The following is a 19,032-nucleotide window of genomic DNA, read 5'->3' on the forward strand; positions in this document are numbered from 1 at the left end:
GAAACTGAGTCTCTCTCTGTCTCTTTCTCTGTAATATACATATCAATGGATGGATGGTCATTATTAATGCAAAAATGTATTGCTTAAGTAAACTCTGTTTTACAGATCCCAGGTTTCCACTCTGTTGTAGACTGGTTAAACAGGTTCTCTACAAACAAACTGTTGGCAGCATATTTTGTATACCTAATTGTATACCTTCAGGGAAGTCATGGCCTAACGGTTAGAGAGTTTGATTCCTAACACTAAGGTTGTGGGTTTGAGTCTCGGGCTGGCAATACCACGACTGAGGTGCCCTTGAGCAAGGCACCGAACCCCCAGCTGCTCCCCGGGTGCCGCAGCATAAATGGCTGCCCACTGCTCCGGGTGTGTGTTCACAGTGTGTGTTCACTGCTGTGTGTGTGCATTTTGGATGGGTTAAATGCAGAGCATGAATTCTGAGTATGGGTCACCATACTTGGCTGTGTGTCACGTCACTTTAAGTTCTCTGTTATTGCACCGGTCACTATTGTGACCATCAATATGTTTACTCATTCTATGACCACACTCAACAAAACTAAATATATGTGAATGCATATATTAATACTAGACACCCGAAAGATCATGTCTACCAAAAATCTTTGTCATATATTTATGTTAAAACACTTTACTAGCCATTAGTTTTGGATCTTTGATGCAGTCATCATCATCAAAAAAAACTGTTCTGGTCATGTGACAATTTGCACTAATCATGTGAAACTGCACATATTTAATTGATACCCTTTATTTTTTCCGTATTTGCAGGAAGTGCACTTAAATATCAGTCAGTAAGGTTTTTAGAGCTTTATAAATGAAAACCTTTTTTACGGTCACTATTGTGACCGGTGGGATTTAGTCAATTTGGCACCAGAGCTGTACTACTGAATCAAATGCATCTTTGTTTGGTCTAAGGGTGACCTGGGTGTTACAAGTGAAGTTCATGGGAGAGTTTTTTTACCCTCGAAAAAAGGAAAATTACAAACAACATTCTCTTCCTGAGCTTCAGCGGATATCTGTTTCCCACACAGGATGTCATTCCCACCCTGAAGCCCCTGTTTTCCCTGCACCTACTTCATAGTCTTTCCCTCACGAACAGGGCCTGGCTGTGTGCTGCAGTCACAGAACATTACATTCTGCTCTTTTGATTTCCTCATATCCAGTTATACTTTACATAACATCCTCAGATGGGATCATTTAAATATTTTAAATGTCAGTTTTAGAGACACAGAGACGAAACTCTCTCAGTTTCATAGGACTGAGGGAGTATTATTTAAGTTTATTTGACTGAATGATGCCATCAGCAATATACAAAACCTGTTTGCTGTGAATTAATAATGGAGCATTTCAATCCATGCAAATGAAGTGAAACATCAGAGGATGTTTTTGTTTCAAAACGACAATGACTTTCTTGAGCTGTTGAATGGATTTTGCATGATTCTTTGGAAAGCCGCAAAACACATTGCACTCAAAATGGAATTTGTGACACAAAAGGTAAGACATTTTGGAGGGGTAATGACCTCAGCTTACCTGGAGAACAGTCTGACTAATACTGGCTGACATGTGGTGGCTGGAAAAACAGGCAAGTTCCTGTACACTGTACATTCTCTGTAGGAACCTGGGATTCTCCACCCTAATGCTGACATCATTCTTGCATATGAAGGTCAGGATATTGCATATTACCACATTGGGGCTGTTTCCAGGTATCTTATTCAGTAGAATTTTTTTTACGATATATATACATCAATGAAAAAATAATGATACATGCTTTATGAATGATTTTCTTATATATAATTGTGTTATATTAATCAAATTAAATGACATTATTCATATTATATCATTACAAAGTAATCAAAACATGCTTTACTCCAATATCCTACATTAGAAATAGGAATTAACTCGGATTTTTATTTTTTTTATATATTTTAATTTGATTCTTCTGGTCTATGGCTTATTTATATTAGGTAAAGACCAGGATGCAATCACTTAGTATCAGTCATAGATTATGGTGATGGGCGGAGCCTCTATTCGTTGGCTGAATATGCTGTTTCTTCTCTCAGTCGTTCTATGGATAAAGGCGAATGGGAGCTGGCAGAGAGCGGTCTACATATTCATTTATTCCACCAGGATTTATCTGTGCAGCAGTTGTTGGATTTTGCGAATGACATTTAGAGCAGCCCCTGGACTGGGTTACGATGAGCTCAGTGTGTATCCTAATATGATTTAATTTTGTGTTACACAGACCGGTGTTATATTATTAAGGTAGTAATCTAGGACTAGGACGTTATTTACATCAAGTCCCTTCGCAGAATGAACATGGATGAAGATAACCGAGGTAAGGTTTCTGTTTTATTCGCCAGCACGAACAGCTGTCAGTCTCTGGTTTGTCTCAAAACCTACCTTTACGGCATTTTTGAGTGTAACAGGCGCGTGCAGTTGATTCGGAACGCGCTTTGATGCCCAGCACTAACACTAGATAGACATCTCACTCGGTTTCGTCACTGTGAAGGATATTTCATCAATCAACCACACTGAACGGGGAGGAAAAAAGTAAACTTTAATATAATTGATATAGGCTAATTTTCCTGCTTTTAATACTATTATCAGTGATTGGATGAGAGAAATGACTTTATTAACACTTCAACATTTTGCTTTTTATAAAAGGTGTTTCGTTTTTACGTGAAATGACTTGCAGTGTTCTTGCTGTGAGTGTGTTGTCACTGCGTTTTAATGAGAATTTGAACATAGCTTCAGTCTTATTGCAGGAGCCGTTCATATGACTGTTCATATGTAGGTCGTCAGTTTGTTTGATGTGAGATCCTTTGAAGTAGCTCACGAGATGTTTATGAGTACAGTTGTGGTGCCAAGAGGGAACATGAGGCATTTAATTAGTCAAGTGCTCGTATGTTTTATAGAGCACCGTATAAATTAGCCTACCAGTTTATTAATTAGAAAATACTACTTTTAGAATTGAACAGTATCAGTTGAGTGCCATACTGCTCTCTAATGTAGTGCTGACATTCAGTTGGGACTTCAGTTGGGAGAGTAATGTTGCTTTAAACTGTTTCAGAAAAAAAACAACAACATAATAATAAAATAAATAGTAAAAATCAAAAGAAGCTACCACAATGATCATTGTCAGGAAGAGACTGATCTGGTATGAAGTAGAGAGTACCTAAATGAGTGGAGCAGAGTGAGAGAGTTCTTCTGCCTATTCAAAGGAGATGGACCTCACTTCAGAACACAAGATCCAGGAGGCGAGGTTGGATCCAGATCCAACTCCTCCCACCTTACATGTCCCTAAACCTACCCGTCTCCACTCCTTGATCCCTACACCCACCCATCACCCATAAGGGGAAGTCGTGGCCTAGTGGTAAGAGAGTTTGACTCCTAACTCTAAGGTTGTGGGTTTGAGTCTCGGGCCGGCAATACCACGGCTGAGGGCGCCGCAGCATAAATGGCTGCCCACTGCTCCGGATCATGGTGTGTGTGTGTGTGTTCACTGCTGTGTGTGTGCACTTTGGATGGGTTAAATGCAGAGCACAAATTCTGAGTATGGGTCACCATACTTGGCTGCATGTCATGTCAGGGTCACCATACTTGGCTGCTTGATCTCCTCCCCCTACATGTGGATTCAACCTCTGGGTCTTGTGTTCTGCAGTGAGGGGCTACTGATTCAATCACTCAGCTTCAAGTACACTTCAGGTTTAACATTTTGCACTTAAGTACACTCTATTTATAAACATTTAACCTGTATCAAAAATCGGCTACTATGCCTTCATGTACTATTCACTCCACTTATATAAAGCTCACTTAATGAGTGTGCTGCACATGCCATCTTCTGGCAAGACGCTGGAATTCATCCTGTGCTACATTCATAGTTCACGTTCCTGAAGTGTGGAGCCCCCAAGCACTGCACATTTTGCATGTCCCCTTTGTCTGCCACATCTATTTCAGGTTTTGGAGCCTCTAAAAATGAGCTGATTACTTGAATCAGGTGTGTTTGATAAATGAGACATGCAAGCAGAGCAGTGTTGGATCAGCTTCAGGAACATGGTTGGGAACCACTGACCTAGCGCAGGGGTGTCCAAACCTGTTCCTGGAGGGCCACTGTCCTGGAGAGTTTAGCTCCAACCTTAAATAGCTATTCAAGGTCCTGAGACTCATTTCAGACTTGCTAGACTTCCAGGCAAGTGTGTTGGAGATGGCTGAAGCTATACTCTGGATGTTATTACTGAGGTGCCTTGTGGGATTGAATGAGTACACTTGATGATGTAAACTATGATTTCATACACCACTACAAATGGATATATATATATATATATATTTATATATATATATATATATATATATATATATATATTCTCAAAGCTACTTACACTATTTGAGATAGTAGTGTATTTTCATTTTAGAATAGTAACAAATAACTGTAGTAACTGAACTGTAGTAGTGTGTGGTTTCCATGGTAAGTTTTAAGGGACTGGAAGATTTCTTTAATTTTTTTTGTTCTGTTTTTAGATATTAAATTTGACATGTACCTTAACAGTGTAATGATCATAGCCCTGTGGTCCATGGGTTATTGTGTTGACTATTTTGGAAAGATAACAAAAGCACCAGTTGGCTTTAAGATGACTCTTTTGCAATGATTTTTCAGCTGTGATTCTGCTTACAGTTACTATATATGGGATCTGACTAGACAGTGGAGATAGTAGTGATTTAGTTTGTGGCTGTTATGCTCTGAGAGTTGTTTTGGTATATCAGTGTAAAAAAAAAAAAAAAAAAAAAACACAGAAACAGAAACCAGATCTAAAAGCCAGACATCTCAAGCACTTTTGAGCCTATTTCATTATGTTTATGCACAGCTGTTATCACTTTATCTGACAAAGACCAATTGTAAATGTCTACAAGAACAAGAAAGCACAGAATTGTAGAGGTACCATTAGCTCACTAGGTCTTTCCAGTTTCTCTTGTATCATGATCCTGAGAACTTCAAAGCACTGGACTCAATGGCTATTTGTCTTATCTTACCGTGGGAAAATCCAAATGGAAAACCATTTTCCCTCCGTTTCTGTGGCAGATGGTTGAGTGCAAAGAAAGACTGATATAGGACATCAAGGACAGCCTATAATTTCTCTAAAAAAAAATCTCTATAATTTCCAGTGAATAACCGTAAATTGACATTCCCAGAATTCCCTGCGTTACATTTCAAATTTGATGTTTTTTGGTTGAAATAACCATGTTTCTTCTTAGTTTTTTCTTATCACTTTTGTATATTAGGTTTGTTTGTTACACCTAATGTTGTTTAATGAATGTTTATTGCATTATTTCAGTTTCATGTGTGTTACCATGATGGTGTTTAGTGTCTGTGTGAATCACACTGTGCACCTTCTATATATGTTATTATTTAAAAGCTGCTTGTGGTGGGTGTTACAAAGGTACAAAACAGATTTCAGTACTTCAATAGGTTGGTATATTAACATTATATCAGTTAATGAAATTTCAGCATTTAACTGTAAATTTAAGTAAAAACCGTAAAACCTAAAGTGTTTCTACCATATTTTTTTAAGGTTAAAATTCCGGCAACCACAGCTGCCGTTTTTTTGCCGTAAATTTTACTGAATTTTTTTTATAGTGTGTCAGAACCACAAATTTATGGCCTTTTCACATTTTTAAAACATTACTTTGTCCTTAGCTAAGGTCCAACAAAGAGGCAGACTTTGTCAGACTGATTAAAGGAGAGATAGTGAGGCCTGGTACTCATTAACATTGTCTGCATCTGATGCCACCGGTGTCTGATCCAGGCTCTCCTGAGGAGCCGTCTGGCACCAGGCATGACACAGACAGTGGTCAAAACCTCATCAATGGTGTGACTGCACCAGCAGAGATCTGAAGGACACCGTGCCTGGCAAATCTGCTTAAGGTCAAGACAATGTCAGCCATGTTATTATATCAAAAACATTGTAATGTTTTCATTTCACTGCTGTGTAATATCCGCTCTGAATACTGATGTTTGTGTTTCTGCCGATTGAGATTTTGATATGAGGTTTAATCTGTGAATATTACCGATGATGTCAAACATTTATCATGTGGATACATCCTTATTATTGTGAGTGGATGAGACTGAAGAATGAGAGAGAGCTTTTAGTGTGTTTGTTTTAGTCTAAGTGTCACATATGGAATTGATTTGAAGAAATCTGGAGGGTCATGCAAGATATTTTACGAGCTATAGCATCAGCTGAACAGTGTTGAATGAGTGGAGGGTGAATTACCATTGTTGAATGCAAATATTTTCATATTTGTTTTAAAAATCTGAAAGGGAAGTTAAAAACCTAAATAGATTTTTGATGGGGTTGTCAAAACATTTTGTCCTGGCAGGAGATTTAAAAACAAACAGTCACTAGTACAAAGGACCCTTGTCCAGTTTTCCACCCACTGAGTCAGGACCGTCCCAGAGCCTCATCTCTTTCATGTCAGGAATGCAGTATTCAGCAGCCGTGCATTCTTGGGCATTACTTCTTTATCATTTGCAGGTTTATAAAAAAGAAAGAGACATTAAAGGGGATGTGGATATTACATAAGATAGATTTAATAGAATATAAATTTGGTCACTGTTACATAGTTTGAATTAATGTATGTTTAATGATTGAATCATTTTGCTTGTTGAATCGCAGTGCTTTTTTATATTGTGTTTATGATCTGTTAGGAATCAATATCAATATCCTGAGAGTCTTTTTTCATTGTCACCTGTATGTTGAAGATATGCTTAAAAATAAAACATAAATATATATTAGCATAAGTTTATTATATTTTCATAGTTTAAAATGCAATTTTTTATTTATAAATATTTTATAAATATAATAATACTTTTTTATACACTACTGTTCAAATATTTGTAGTGTGTAAGATGTTTCTAAAACTCAAAAAGGCTGCTTTTATTTGATCAGAAACACAGTAAAAACAGTAATATAATAAAATATAATTTCAATTTAAAATGACCTTTTTCCTATTTTACTATATTATAAAATGTAATTTATTCCTGTGATGGTAAAACTACATTTTCAGCAGCCATAACTCCAGTCTTCAGTGTGATCCCTCACATGATCCTTTAAAATTATTCTAATATGCTGATTTGGTGTTTAAAAACCATTCGTCATTATCTTTTTGAATATTTGTTATTAATTTTTTTGTGTAAATCTTGATATGTTTAGTTCAGGATTTTTTAATTAATAGAATGTTTTTTAAATGTAAATTTAATGTTTAAATTTAATGTGTCCTTGCTGAATAAAAGTATAAAAAAAATCTCACTCACCCCAAACTTTTTAACTTTTATTAAAAGGTGGTACTTTTTAATTATTTATTTATTGGAATAATCCTTTCTAAAAAGGTCCAGGATTATTGGTTTTACAATAGTGGACTGTTACCTTCATTTGAACAAAACGCACCCCAAAACTGGGAATATAAAAGCAGATGTTGTGATGTGTTGTGGTTTATCCCATCTGTTTCTTAGATAATACTATTATTTGCTAAATAAACACATTCGGGGGGCTTTAAGAGGATAAAGAGAATCACACACTGATCAGAAAGCAACTTTTTTTTCTTTCGAATAGAGATAAGCTCTCTGCCCATTCCATCTGTCTGACTGGTTAACAGTAATGTAAGTATCCTTCTTTATGAAAAACAGGGTATTAAGTTTACCATTGTCAAAACAGTATAAGAAAAACGATCTAACATTCCTACCAGGCCCATATCATCTCTGAAGCTTGGTACTAGAGGTCTAATCATCAGCTGTATCATTGTAATATATTAATTATCATGATTGACAGATATATTAACTCAGCACTGAAGATGTGAAATGGACCAACATATACAGTAGTTCACATAAGCCTGTATAGATGCTTTATGAACTGTTATCATTTTTGGATAGGTTAGTGATACATCTGTGTATGCAGCAGACTTCCTGTGTTGTGGGCCCTGGTCTGAGTGTGTGGTTAAAATCAATGGGTAAGCCTGTGGATTTAGAGCAGCTGGCAGCCCATGCAGCTATTGAGAATAAGGATAAGATATAGTTAGAGGGATTGAGACCAGTGTGTAGATTAAAGAGGGTGTTTGAGACCAGGATGCAGTGTTTGCTGCAAACCCTTTAATATCTGTATTTGCACCCAGAATGCCAACATATCCAACTCATCTTTTTCCACAAATATATATGTGATTTTCAGTTGAATTTTGTCTAATTTAGGCTATACTGAATTTAAAGATCCGTCTGCAGCTGTAATAGTTTCTAAGCAAAGTGCCACTCATGCTGATGGAATGAAGCTTTTGAATTGACAGTTTTGCATGCAGTCAACATTCCTTTTTTCCCACAAGACAGGGTGCAAGGGTGGTGATGTCATCATTAGCCACAGATGTTTTTAGTGTTCCTTATTTTTCCCTTTTTTTCAAAAATTAAGCATTACGGTTTATATGAATAAAATGGAAAGCAACTTGGTAATATTAATAACTGCCAATCAGTGCAATGTCTTAATGAAGACAAACTAATTTTCATCAATGCCTCAGGCCATTGTGGCTTCATTTCATGAGAAGGGAATTTACTTCTGTTCTACTGATTTTTGCCAATTCCACAGGCAAGTTAGAGGCACGGAATGTTCATATCTTGAAGGAATGTTCTATTTTTACTCCATTTTTTCCTTACTAGTTACATTTGACCAGACCCTGTTGCGTAATGTACAAATGGCTCCTCATTAAGATTTAGTATGGCTTTTATATAATAATAAAAGACTGAAAAAAAACATTGCCCTCGATATAAAAGCTCAGAATGACTGCAATGAATCACCCTATAATGTTATTGTTAGGGTTGAACCCTGATTCATGCACTCATTCTTAACTTCCTCTCCATTGTCGTAAGGCAGAACCAGACAACCGCAGGAAATTCCCCCGTGCCCCTCTTATTAGCCCATCCCTTGTCTAATCCTGGCGTGCCTAAGGTGCAATTACACAATGTTCTCATATTGTCCACATTTACAATGAGGTCCTCATCCAAAACACTCCTACTTGTGAAAGTTTTGAAAAATGATAAAGTCAGTTCAGGAGATTATGGTCCTTTGTGACTTAATTAAGCATCTAAAATGTCTACAGATGAGTTATATAACATCCACAGAGGAGTTTGTGTTGTTTAATACATGTTTTCTTTACTGTAACCTTCTGTGTTTCATTGGGCACCTTAACGTTGTAAAGTTGGATCAGTTTAGTCTTGTATTTATGTGCAGCATGACTTTGATCATGGAAGGTCATACTGTAGGTGTGCTAAAGGAATTACATAAGATACTCAGTTTTCAGCCTAAAAGAAAAGCTTCTTTCTTGAGTACTAGGTTGCCAAGATTAATTTAAATAACATTATTTATGAAGATAAATGTGCTCTGTATTTTTTATTTTTTATTTGTCTTACACAGCACTTTGGGATTTGAGTTTAGGTCAGCAATATAGCTGTTTTAACAAATGATAAAGAATACAGCTTCCTTGGATGTCTTGTAGAATCTCTTTTTTCTTGGTTATTATTATTAGATGATGAACCATTTTAATGTCACATTTGTTTCTCAACAGTGCCTGAAGATCTCTCACATGAAGAGAGAGATGAACTGTCTAACATTAGACGGAGGAAAAAAGAGCTGCTAGATGACATTGAGGTATTTACTTTAATGTAGCCGTTATCTTTTAAAATCATTAAGATATTAAGTGATTGACATTTATCATGTCACACTTCACTACAAGTTCTACCTGATGGGGGCTGAATGTCATTGGTTGTACAATGTATTTTATAATACACTGCATGCATTTTAAGAATATTACGAAAGATTATGGATCAACTTGATTATTTTCAGTGATATAACTGAAGTAACCAATTTTTCTGTTATTCTTGCAGCGGTTAAAGTTTGAGATCTCAGAAGTCATGACAGAGATCGAACATTTAACGTGTGTCAGAGAGACGTATGTTTCTTTTTGTTTTACAGATTACAACGATTTGTTTAACATTAAGATAACATTAGTTCATATTTGTTATTTTAAAAGAGAACTTTATTGTTTTTCACCACATTACAGCAAAAGCACTCAGAGGAACAAGCAGATTGCTGTCGGAAGAAAGAAATTCAATATGGATCCTAAAAAGGTAATATTGTTTCGATTTCTTTATTCACCATACCATGTATAAAATGATGTCCAGAGGGTCATGTGTTATGTTGAGCCTAAGCAAACATCATGAAGTGGTTAACTTTCTTGCAGGGAATCCAATTTCTTTTGGAGAATGATCTTCTGCAGCACACACCTGAGGACATCGCACAGTTCCTCTATAAAGGCGAAGGCTTAAACAAAACTGTCATAGGAGATTATTTAGGGGAACGGTAAGTCACATCACTCTCGCTCACATAGCAAGACCAGTCTTGCTATCTTTGCAAAATATATGTGCATTGTCAGACAAGATCCTGCTCTCTCAGGAAATGACTTCCCCATTTGTAACAGCTGAAAATGACCACACGTTTCCAAAACAATATTTAGCATATCACAGCATGAAGGCACCTTATCTCACCCTTACCAACATCTGTTTACACAGGATTAGATATAAAACATTATTATTACCACCCAGTGCTACACCTGTCAATATCAAGACAAATGAAGGTGTAATTGTAGTTGTAAAGGTCTGCAAAAATGTAGTTACTCAGCATTGTCCCATGAGGCATGTTTACAAAAAAGAGACTAAGCTTGATCTACAGTGTAATAGTTGTTAGATATAAAAATAGCCTTGTCTACGTAGGCATCCTGTCCAAGTTGATAACCATTGTCTTGGCTAGCCTGAAGATCAATTGTACAGTCACCCAGTTCATTTGGTACTAGAAAGTGTGGTTAAAGACTATACATAGCAATTACTGTTAATTGTATTTACGAGGAAGAGCTGGAAGCTGTAATCATTGTGTCTCTGATTTAAAAAGTTTGGAGATGTGGTTCTGTCTTAGCTTGTGTAATCAAGCATGCTGTTGTACATTGTCATTACATTTTATGTTCATATCTCTGTGTTTTTTAAAACACTTGTATGTATTCAAATGATGGTTTTTATATCCATACACCAAACGTGGTCTTACGTGATTGTTCTTGTGTGAAACCCTGTTGTAGAAAACTGAACAAATGAACAGTGACTGACTCCAGAATGTAAAAAGTCTGTACTGTTTTTTGATTGAGCTCTGCTAAAATGAGTGCATGTATCTCTGGAGATGGAGCTTAGAGCGAATGAGGAAATAGCTATTGCTGATTAAACCTTATTTTCTCGTTATTTTTAGAGATGACTTCAATATTAAGGTTTTGCAGGCATTTGTGGAGCTTCATGAGTTTGCAGATCTCAACCTGGTGCAAGCATTGAGGTGAGATTGATGTTTTCTTCACCACCTGTTATAACTATAAAAACCACTTTATGTTCTAAATATGGAAATGGAATCATAAGAAATGTTATAGTATTTGTATATCTAGAACTTAACATAAATTTCCATTTTCAACAATCACTAACAATTTAAATATTTTTTGCCCAGCTATCAACAAAAGAATGTTTTGCTAACATTCAGGTTATGAAAATGTTATTTCTGAATATTCTCTGAATGTTCAGAACCTCCGGTTTTTGAAATATTATAATTGTTTTTCTTGGTTATACAAATGTTAGAGAAACCGTTAAGGGAATGTTCAGTTTTATCATTTTGCTAAATTTACTAAGTGGTAAAATGTTATTAAAGATCAGGTAACCTTATATAACATTACTGGAAGAACAAACTTTGCAAGAAACCTGCCAGTTCTTTGAGAGAACTACTTTCTTTCAGAAAAATTATTACACAGGATATTACACAGCTATTCAGAAAAACTACAACAAATTGCGTTGTTTCCATTAAAAGACTTGAAAGACAGTCTTTAAAAGACAGTAATATTTTAATGATTTTCATTCATATTTGTTTTGTGGGATGTATAACAAAAAATAAATAAATAAATAAAATAGAATGGGACAAAATGTTCAGTAATTAAAACATAATGTGAGTGACGTAAGCCATTCATTGTCTTTGCATCACTCTGTTACTTATGCTATTAAAATAAAATCATACACACTCATTTATTCCCTCAGGCAAAGGTCCATCAAATAACTATTATAATTTTAAGTGTCATTTCCATTTTATAATTGTTTTTCTTGATTATACAAATTCAGACTTCCTGGTGAAGCACAGAAAATTGATCGAATGATGGAGGCCTTTGCTACTCGATATTGCCAGTGTAACCCAGGTGTCTTTCAGTCCACAGGTACGACTTTTTTTCAGTAGTAAACTTGACTTCTACTTGAACCCTTCTTTGTGGCCCAAACCTCTCATTGGTCTAAAGCTCTTACTCAGCATTAAAGGGTTAGTTCACCCAAAAAATGAAGATTTTATCATTACTTACCCTCATGTCGTTCCAAACCTGTGAGACTTTTGTTCATCTTCGGAACACAAATTAAGATATTTTTGATGAAATCCGAGAGCTTTCTGACCCCACATAGACAGCAAAGCAACTACCACTTTCAAGGCCCAAAATGGTAGTAAGGACATTGTTAAAACAGTCCAAGTGACATCAGTGGTTCAACCTTAATTTTATGAAGCTATGAGAATATGCACGTTCATTAAGAGTACCACGATGTATGCGTATGGAGCTGCTGACGCAGGAGTCACAAGAACTATTTCAACTATGTCCTTATTACCTCTCTGGGCCTTGAACGTGGTAGTTGCATTATGGGTTTGGAATGACATGAGGGTGAGTAATTAATGACAGAATTTTTGCATGCTGGGCCGAGTCTCTTGAATTACAGCACACTTGGAGTATCTGTAGGAAATCTAGTCCTCTGAGGGCTGAGCTTTATAACTGCAGGGATAAATAGCGGAGATGTTGGCACACACTGTTACTAGAGACTGTATAAAATGCAGCACCCCAGAAATGGACTAAAGACACTGTGCTAAAACAAAGCGCAAGGGAATGATTATTTATTCATAAACAGAGTCTGTAAATGTCCAAAGCATTAATATCCTTCTTTCAGCATGGAGTCATACATAAAGATGAAGAAACATTAAAAACTGGCCTGTATCTTGCATCAAACTCTATGCTTTCAGAATATAGTATTTAGAAGTCAACTTATAAAAAATTAAAATGAGAAAACATAGAGTCACATGCTTAATTTAATTTGCCATTCTGGACCTACAGAGCTGACTGACCGATCCAAGTTTCTGCTCTCCACAGACACATGCTATGTTCTCTCATTCTCCGTCATCATGCTCAACACCAGCTTGCACAACCCTAATGTCAGAGACAAGCCCACGGTTGAAAGGTTCATATCCATGAATCGGGGCATCAACGAGGGAGGAGATCTGCCTGAGGAGCTGCTCAGAGTGAGTCTCTGTGTCATACTGTGATGGAGAGAGCTGCACACTCATCACTAAGTTATGTATGTAATGATAAAATATGCATGTGCATATTGTTTCTTTTCTTCTTCATAGAATTTATATGAAAGCATTAAGAATGAGCCTTTCAAAATTCCTGAAGACGATGGGAATGATCTAACTCACACATTCTTTAATCCGGACAGAGAGGGATGGCTGCTAAAACTAGGTGTGTGTATCTTTCTGTCTGTATGCCTGTCCATCTGCTCCTCTATCTAGCATTCTTCCATGGTTTGAAACCCATGAGTTTCCCCTTATAGATCGGATTTAATGTGGAATTATCCAGCATCTCACTCAATAACTATTTAACATTATGGCTCATAAAGCAGATTTGCTACTGTGACATCATTCAAAGTAATTAAAGAGCTTTTAAAAGATTTTTCCAGTGTTGATCAGGATTACACAGATAATGCTGTTATTGGCAGACCATTAAAGCTTTTTTTTATTTATTTTTTTATGATTCTTTATCCATCAAATGGATTTTGGAACTACACTAATTCCTTGTCATGCAGTGATTTATTTACAGCATAAATGTTCTGCCACTTTTAAGGCACCAATAGTTTATTTTTTGTTATTATCTGTATTTGAATTGCAGGGGGAAGAGTAAAGACCTGGAAGAGGAGGTGGTTCATTTTGACAGATAACTGTCTGTATTACTTTGAATATACAACAGTAAGTACAACTGCTCTGTATGTCTTGTTTGGGCAATACATAGATTTAAGATTTATCTATTAAATGTATCAATGATTCAGATAGTAAGATATAGGTTAAAGGAGGTCAGATAGAAGAGGAAGTGAGGGAAAAAAAGTAAGTGAACAGCAAAGAACACAAGCAGACACAAGCACTTCTCACCAGCTTCACATTTACAATAAAGGAACACTCCGGGAAATGACTTGATGAGTACTTTCTTTCATCTGATGATGTATTTCTGAAGTTTTGGTGGAACTTTTAACCACAGTTTGCTATTTGTTAGTTTCGGCTGGTATTAAGGGAGGAACATTCTCATTTTAGAGCTTTTGATTGTACAAAAAGTTGTGTAGTGCAGGACGTGTCATCAGTAAGCACATGTTAAATGGGTACACATGCTAAAAATGAATTTTCTGAGTGTTTATGAGTACACTAGCATATATATGACCTCAAACTGAATGCAGTGGACTAAAACCCAAAACACACTCCCTGTTACAACCTCCCCGCTTTGTCATCTCATCAGCAAAGTGGAAGGAAATAATGCATTTTTTCCCTAGTCTTGTGCCAGATTTAGATTAAGAGACAGACAGTAGTTGCTTAAAGTGCACATTGTTAATTCCCTCACTTTTTTAATATCCCCGCCTTCTATATCTCGTTAAAGGAAACATATTGTGGATTAAGTCTAAGACTAATTGCTTTCATAACAAATAAACATCGTGGATTAATGGTCTGTTACTCATATGTCCACAGGACAAAGAGCCTCGGGGGATCATTCCACTGGAGAATCTTAGTATAAGAGAGGTGGAGGAACCAAGAAAACCAGTATGTTTCTACTTCAAGCTCTCAGTTAAATGATAATCTGTAGTCAGTCTTTAAGAAGAATCCTATATTTAGTTATCCTAAGTTAGTCATCAAGAAATGAAGAAGTAAAAGGGACTGTTTCATGCTTCAAACTTTCAGAATTGCTTTGAGCTCTACAACTCCAGTCATAAGGGGCAGGTAATTAAGGCATGCAAGACGGAGTCTGATGGGAAGGTGGTGGAGGGGAATCACGTGGTTTACAGAATATCTGCACCCACGCCGGAGGAGAAAGAAGAGTGGATCAAATCCATCAAGTAAGGCTTCACAGTGTCAGCCCTCATTATTCTCTTCTCAGATAACCAATGTGTGCTGGTTGTAGGTCATATACACACACACCCACAGATGCTCAGAAAGGAACATTGGCTTCTCTTATCATAGAACATCGCCATTGTGCTGATAAGATGAAGCGAGTGTTTCCAGTGTTTTAGACCTTGGCTGTGCACTGCAAAAAAATATCTAATTGGATATTAAGATTTGTTTTCAGGTAACATATCTTGAATTTATTTATAGTATTTATATTTTTTAAGCACAATTCTAACTAAATTTTGTGAGGTTTTTACTTTAAAAAATACAATTGAATAAATATTATTGTTTGAGTGTAGTTCCAGTGTCTCAGTGGTAGAGCATTGCGTTATCAGCACAAAAGGTTGTGGGTTCGATTCCCAGGGAACACGTTAGGTAAAAAATCTCAGCCTGAATGCACTAAGTTGCTTTTAAGCATCTGCTAAAATATGTAAATGTAAATGAGTGGATGCTAAAATCAATAATTCTTCTTCAAACTCTGAAAAAATCTTAGTATCACAATTTGGATTAAATGTAATTGTTTTATGTATGTTTTTAATGGAAAACAAGATCAAATATCGTAGTGTGGTGCCTATATAAACCTCACACACAAATTCTGAGTGACCCACGTCCACTGAAGGTTAAATGATCTTTCCTGAAGATAAATTAGCATTTATCACTGGAGAAAGGGAAGCCAAAGACCACTTAGTCTCTTATTGTTGGCCATGACTCTGGCTTTGTTTTCCTGCCTAAAACAGACTTGATTTAAAGAATTGGAATACGTATGTTCGGATCTTAGTATGTAGGTCTCTGAAGGCCATTTGTGTACAGTAGCTGAAAATCTGTGGCACTGTAGGTGTCTATGTAAGTGTCTAGTTAACACATGTCCTCTGACTCAGCTGGAATTGTGGAACTGCTCTGTGGTCAGTTTAGCCTGGTGTTTTACATCAAAAGCTGCCTCAGCATGTCCTGTGGGACTGCCAAAAACTCTAAACCTGTATCGTTTTAGAATCAGGTCAACTGCTTCCAGAAAATACTGTTATTGTTTTATGTGGATGTATATTTTTATGCTGTGATTGTACAGTTTCTGTTTTATTGTTGTTATCCTACAGGGCAAGCATTAGCAGGGATCCTTTCTACGATATGTTGGCTACTAGGAAACGGCGAGTGGCCACTAAAAAGTGAGCCGTAGACCTTTCCAGTTCGGGTTAAATAATCACTCTTCAAGTGGAAACCTTCACGTGGGATCCCGAACGTTGCAGGAGGTGACATACAGAGACATGAGCTCTCTGAGGATAAAGAAGGACAAGATTTAAAAAATGATGGGGTCTATATAGGTCCTGAGGTAATGTAAGGGATGTGTACTAAATATTCCTCTTTAAATGGATTGTATGAGGAAAACAGTGATGATGATAATGCAATTATATGCTGAATGTGTGTTTGTCAGAAAGAACTTTGCTTTAAGAGTGATGAATGATTTGACTATGCTACAATATCTGCTTAATTTCATGTGATGGTCTAATATAGAGTAAGTAGCGCCCCCTGCTGCTTACAACAGGAACAGCTATCGCAAATTTCCAGGTATCGTTATGGAGATGTTCTCAAGTCAAAAGTCAAAATTTAAGCTGGATGAAATGTATGTAAAGTATACCAGACTGTTGGTGATGTCAATTCAGAAGTAGTCTGTGTGGATACAGAAAATAGATCGATATGGCAGGGATTCATGCTGAATAATTTTAGTGTTATATGGTATATCAAATATTGTCTTAATTGCATCAGTACTTTTAAATGAGTTTATTTTAATTTGTGTCATATCATTATCATCCACCAAATCAGCCGGACTGGTTGCATTAATTGGAAGAGAATATTATACATATTATATTTATTATGTTTCTAAGGTCCTTAATAGGCCTAGAATTATATAAAATACTGTAAAAATAATTTCTGACGTTCTCTTAATATGCTAATATTATTTGATGCCTTTGTAAGAATGCAAACTCTATACCTGTTTGTATTCACCTTTTGATTTAAATTGTTGCTAATATAAGTTAATATAAGTATTTTGTTGTATTTATGTAATAGTGCCAATGTTAACTGAACCTGTTTTGTTTTTTAACCTGTTTGTAAATAACACACGCACACACAAATAATATCACAAAAGCCATAATTATTTTTATTATTTTAACTATTTTGGAAACTCCATGGATCTAAAATTGATGTGTATATGCAATTTTTGTATACAGCTATTCAGCTGAGATTTTAAGTGAAGGCTGTATAGCTCTGTAAACATGAAACTCATTATTTCTCATAGTTTATTGCAAAGTGTAAAGGAAATACTCATAGATACACTGCGAAAAGATTGATCAATATGATTTAAATTAAATTAACCACAGTCCACTGTCATCACTGTCCAGTTCCATGTAGGACAGCAATACTAATCATAGTGAAATATAGAGAATATGATTTATGACACATAAATGCATCAAACAATGAGGCCTCCTTTTTCTAGGTTTACCTAAGACATAGACAAAACCATAGCGATATGCAACCAAACCCAGCTTAAAATCGAATACCTGCATAATTTTATGGAAAGTTTTTGGATATTATGTTTATAATAGTTAATATAATAAGTAAAATATTGTCACTTGTATTCTGCTTAACATTTCTATGGTAAATATGCAGCATGCTCTGAAAACTATATTTCAGAACCCTGTGTGTGTCAGTAAATAGTAATTCAGATATCTCAGATGAAACAGGTTTGTCATTACTGTCAATGAAGCCATTGGCCCTGAACTCATGACCTCAGCAAGTGACCTAATAAAACATTTTTATTCATTTGACTTCATTCAGAGAAGGACACAGAGCAGCTATTTCTCTAATTATTTGTGAGCTGCTTGTCCTGTATTGTACTATCCTGCATCTTACTGCAACAGGTATTGCTGCAGCCCTCCACCCTCAGTTTTACTTTAATAAATTGAAGGTCACCGCCTAATTGTGACTCCTCCCACTTTGAGGTCCCCAGGCTACAGTGCGATATACCGTACTTGGAAAGATGAGGCAGTGTACACCAGGGATCAAGGTAAATGGTAGATGCTGTAATTATGCCATAGGTTTTTTTTTTTTTTTTTTCTCCATGCAATATTCAGTGTCCTCCACTAATATGTGTAGTTAGTAAATATGAGCCAACGGACTGGAAAATGTCTTTACTGTTTATCTTTTCTTTTATTCAAAACACAAAAATTTCAACCTCAATCACAGCTAAATGATTGAAAATAAATTATTAAAAATACTTTGTTCAACCTCCTTTTGTCAAGATAAGAGTTCTGAATCTTCTTGAATGTGGCAAGGGATGCTATCATTTCTTCATACAGAATCTTTAAATCACTAAACAAACCATTTTGCTCATATTAATAACGGATCCCAATATTAGCTGAGGAAATTAATGTTTTTTTCCCTTTCTTTTTCATGTACTTAGGGAGCCACGTTGCATTAGTAGTGAAAAGATTAAATATTTTGCATGTTATTGCTATGCAAATACTGTGCACTCTAATCTAGTAATTAATAATTATGTGCAGTTCTATATTAAGCTGCTTTCAGTATGTTTTTTTTTTTTTTTTTGGTATGGAGATGTAAATAAATGACCATTATAGCCTGGTTTGCTGGTGTATAGGGCAAAGGCAAATTAAAGTCTGTCTTAAGCTGTGTT

At 36.0% G+C, this 19,032-nt stretch overlaps 1 protein-coding gene across 1 annotated transcript; it reads left to right on the forward strand.

The window, feature by feature from the left end:
* Window positions 1–2,059: 2,059 nt before the first annotated feature.
* cyth3a (cytohesin 3a) lies at window positions 2,060–18,615 on the forward strand. Its single transcript, XM_042735282.1, is given in 13 exon segments — window positions 2,060–2,347; window positions 9,610–9,692; window positions 9,929–9,993; window positions 10,105–10,171; window positions 10,285–10,403; window positions 11,334–11,415; window positions 12,219–12,330; window positions 13,297–13,445; window positions 13,554–13,665; window positions 14,092–14,168; window positions 14,934–15,005; window positions 15,144–15,298; window positions 16,439–18,615. Coding segments are annotated over 13 exon segments (1,191 nt in total). The 5' UTR covers window positions 2,060–2,322; the 3' UTR covers window positions 16,512–18,615.
* The last annotated feature ends 417 nt before the right edge of the window (window positions 18,616–19,032 follow it).

The sequence above is a fragment of the Cyprinus carpio genome, chromosome B12, assembly GCF_018340385.1.
Source record: "Cyprinus carpio isolate SPL01 chromosome B12, ASM1834038v1, whole genome shotgun sequence".
Classification (NCBI taxonomy): Eukaryota; Metazoa; Chordata; class Actinopteri; order Cypriniformes; family Cyprinidae; genus Cyprinus; species Cyprinus carpio.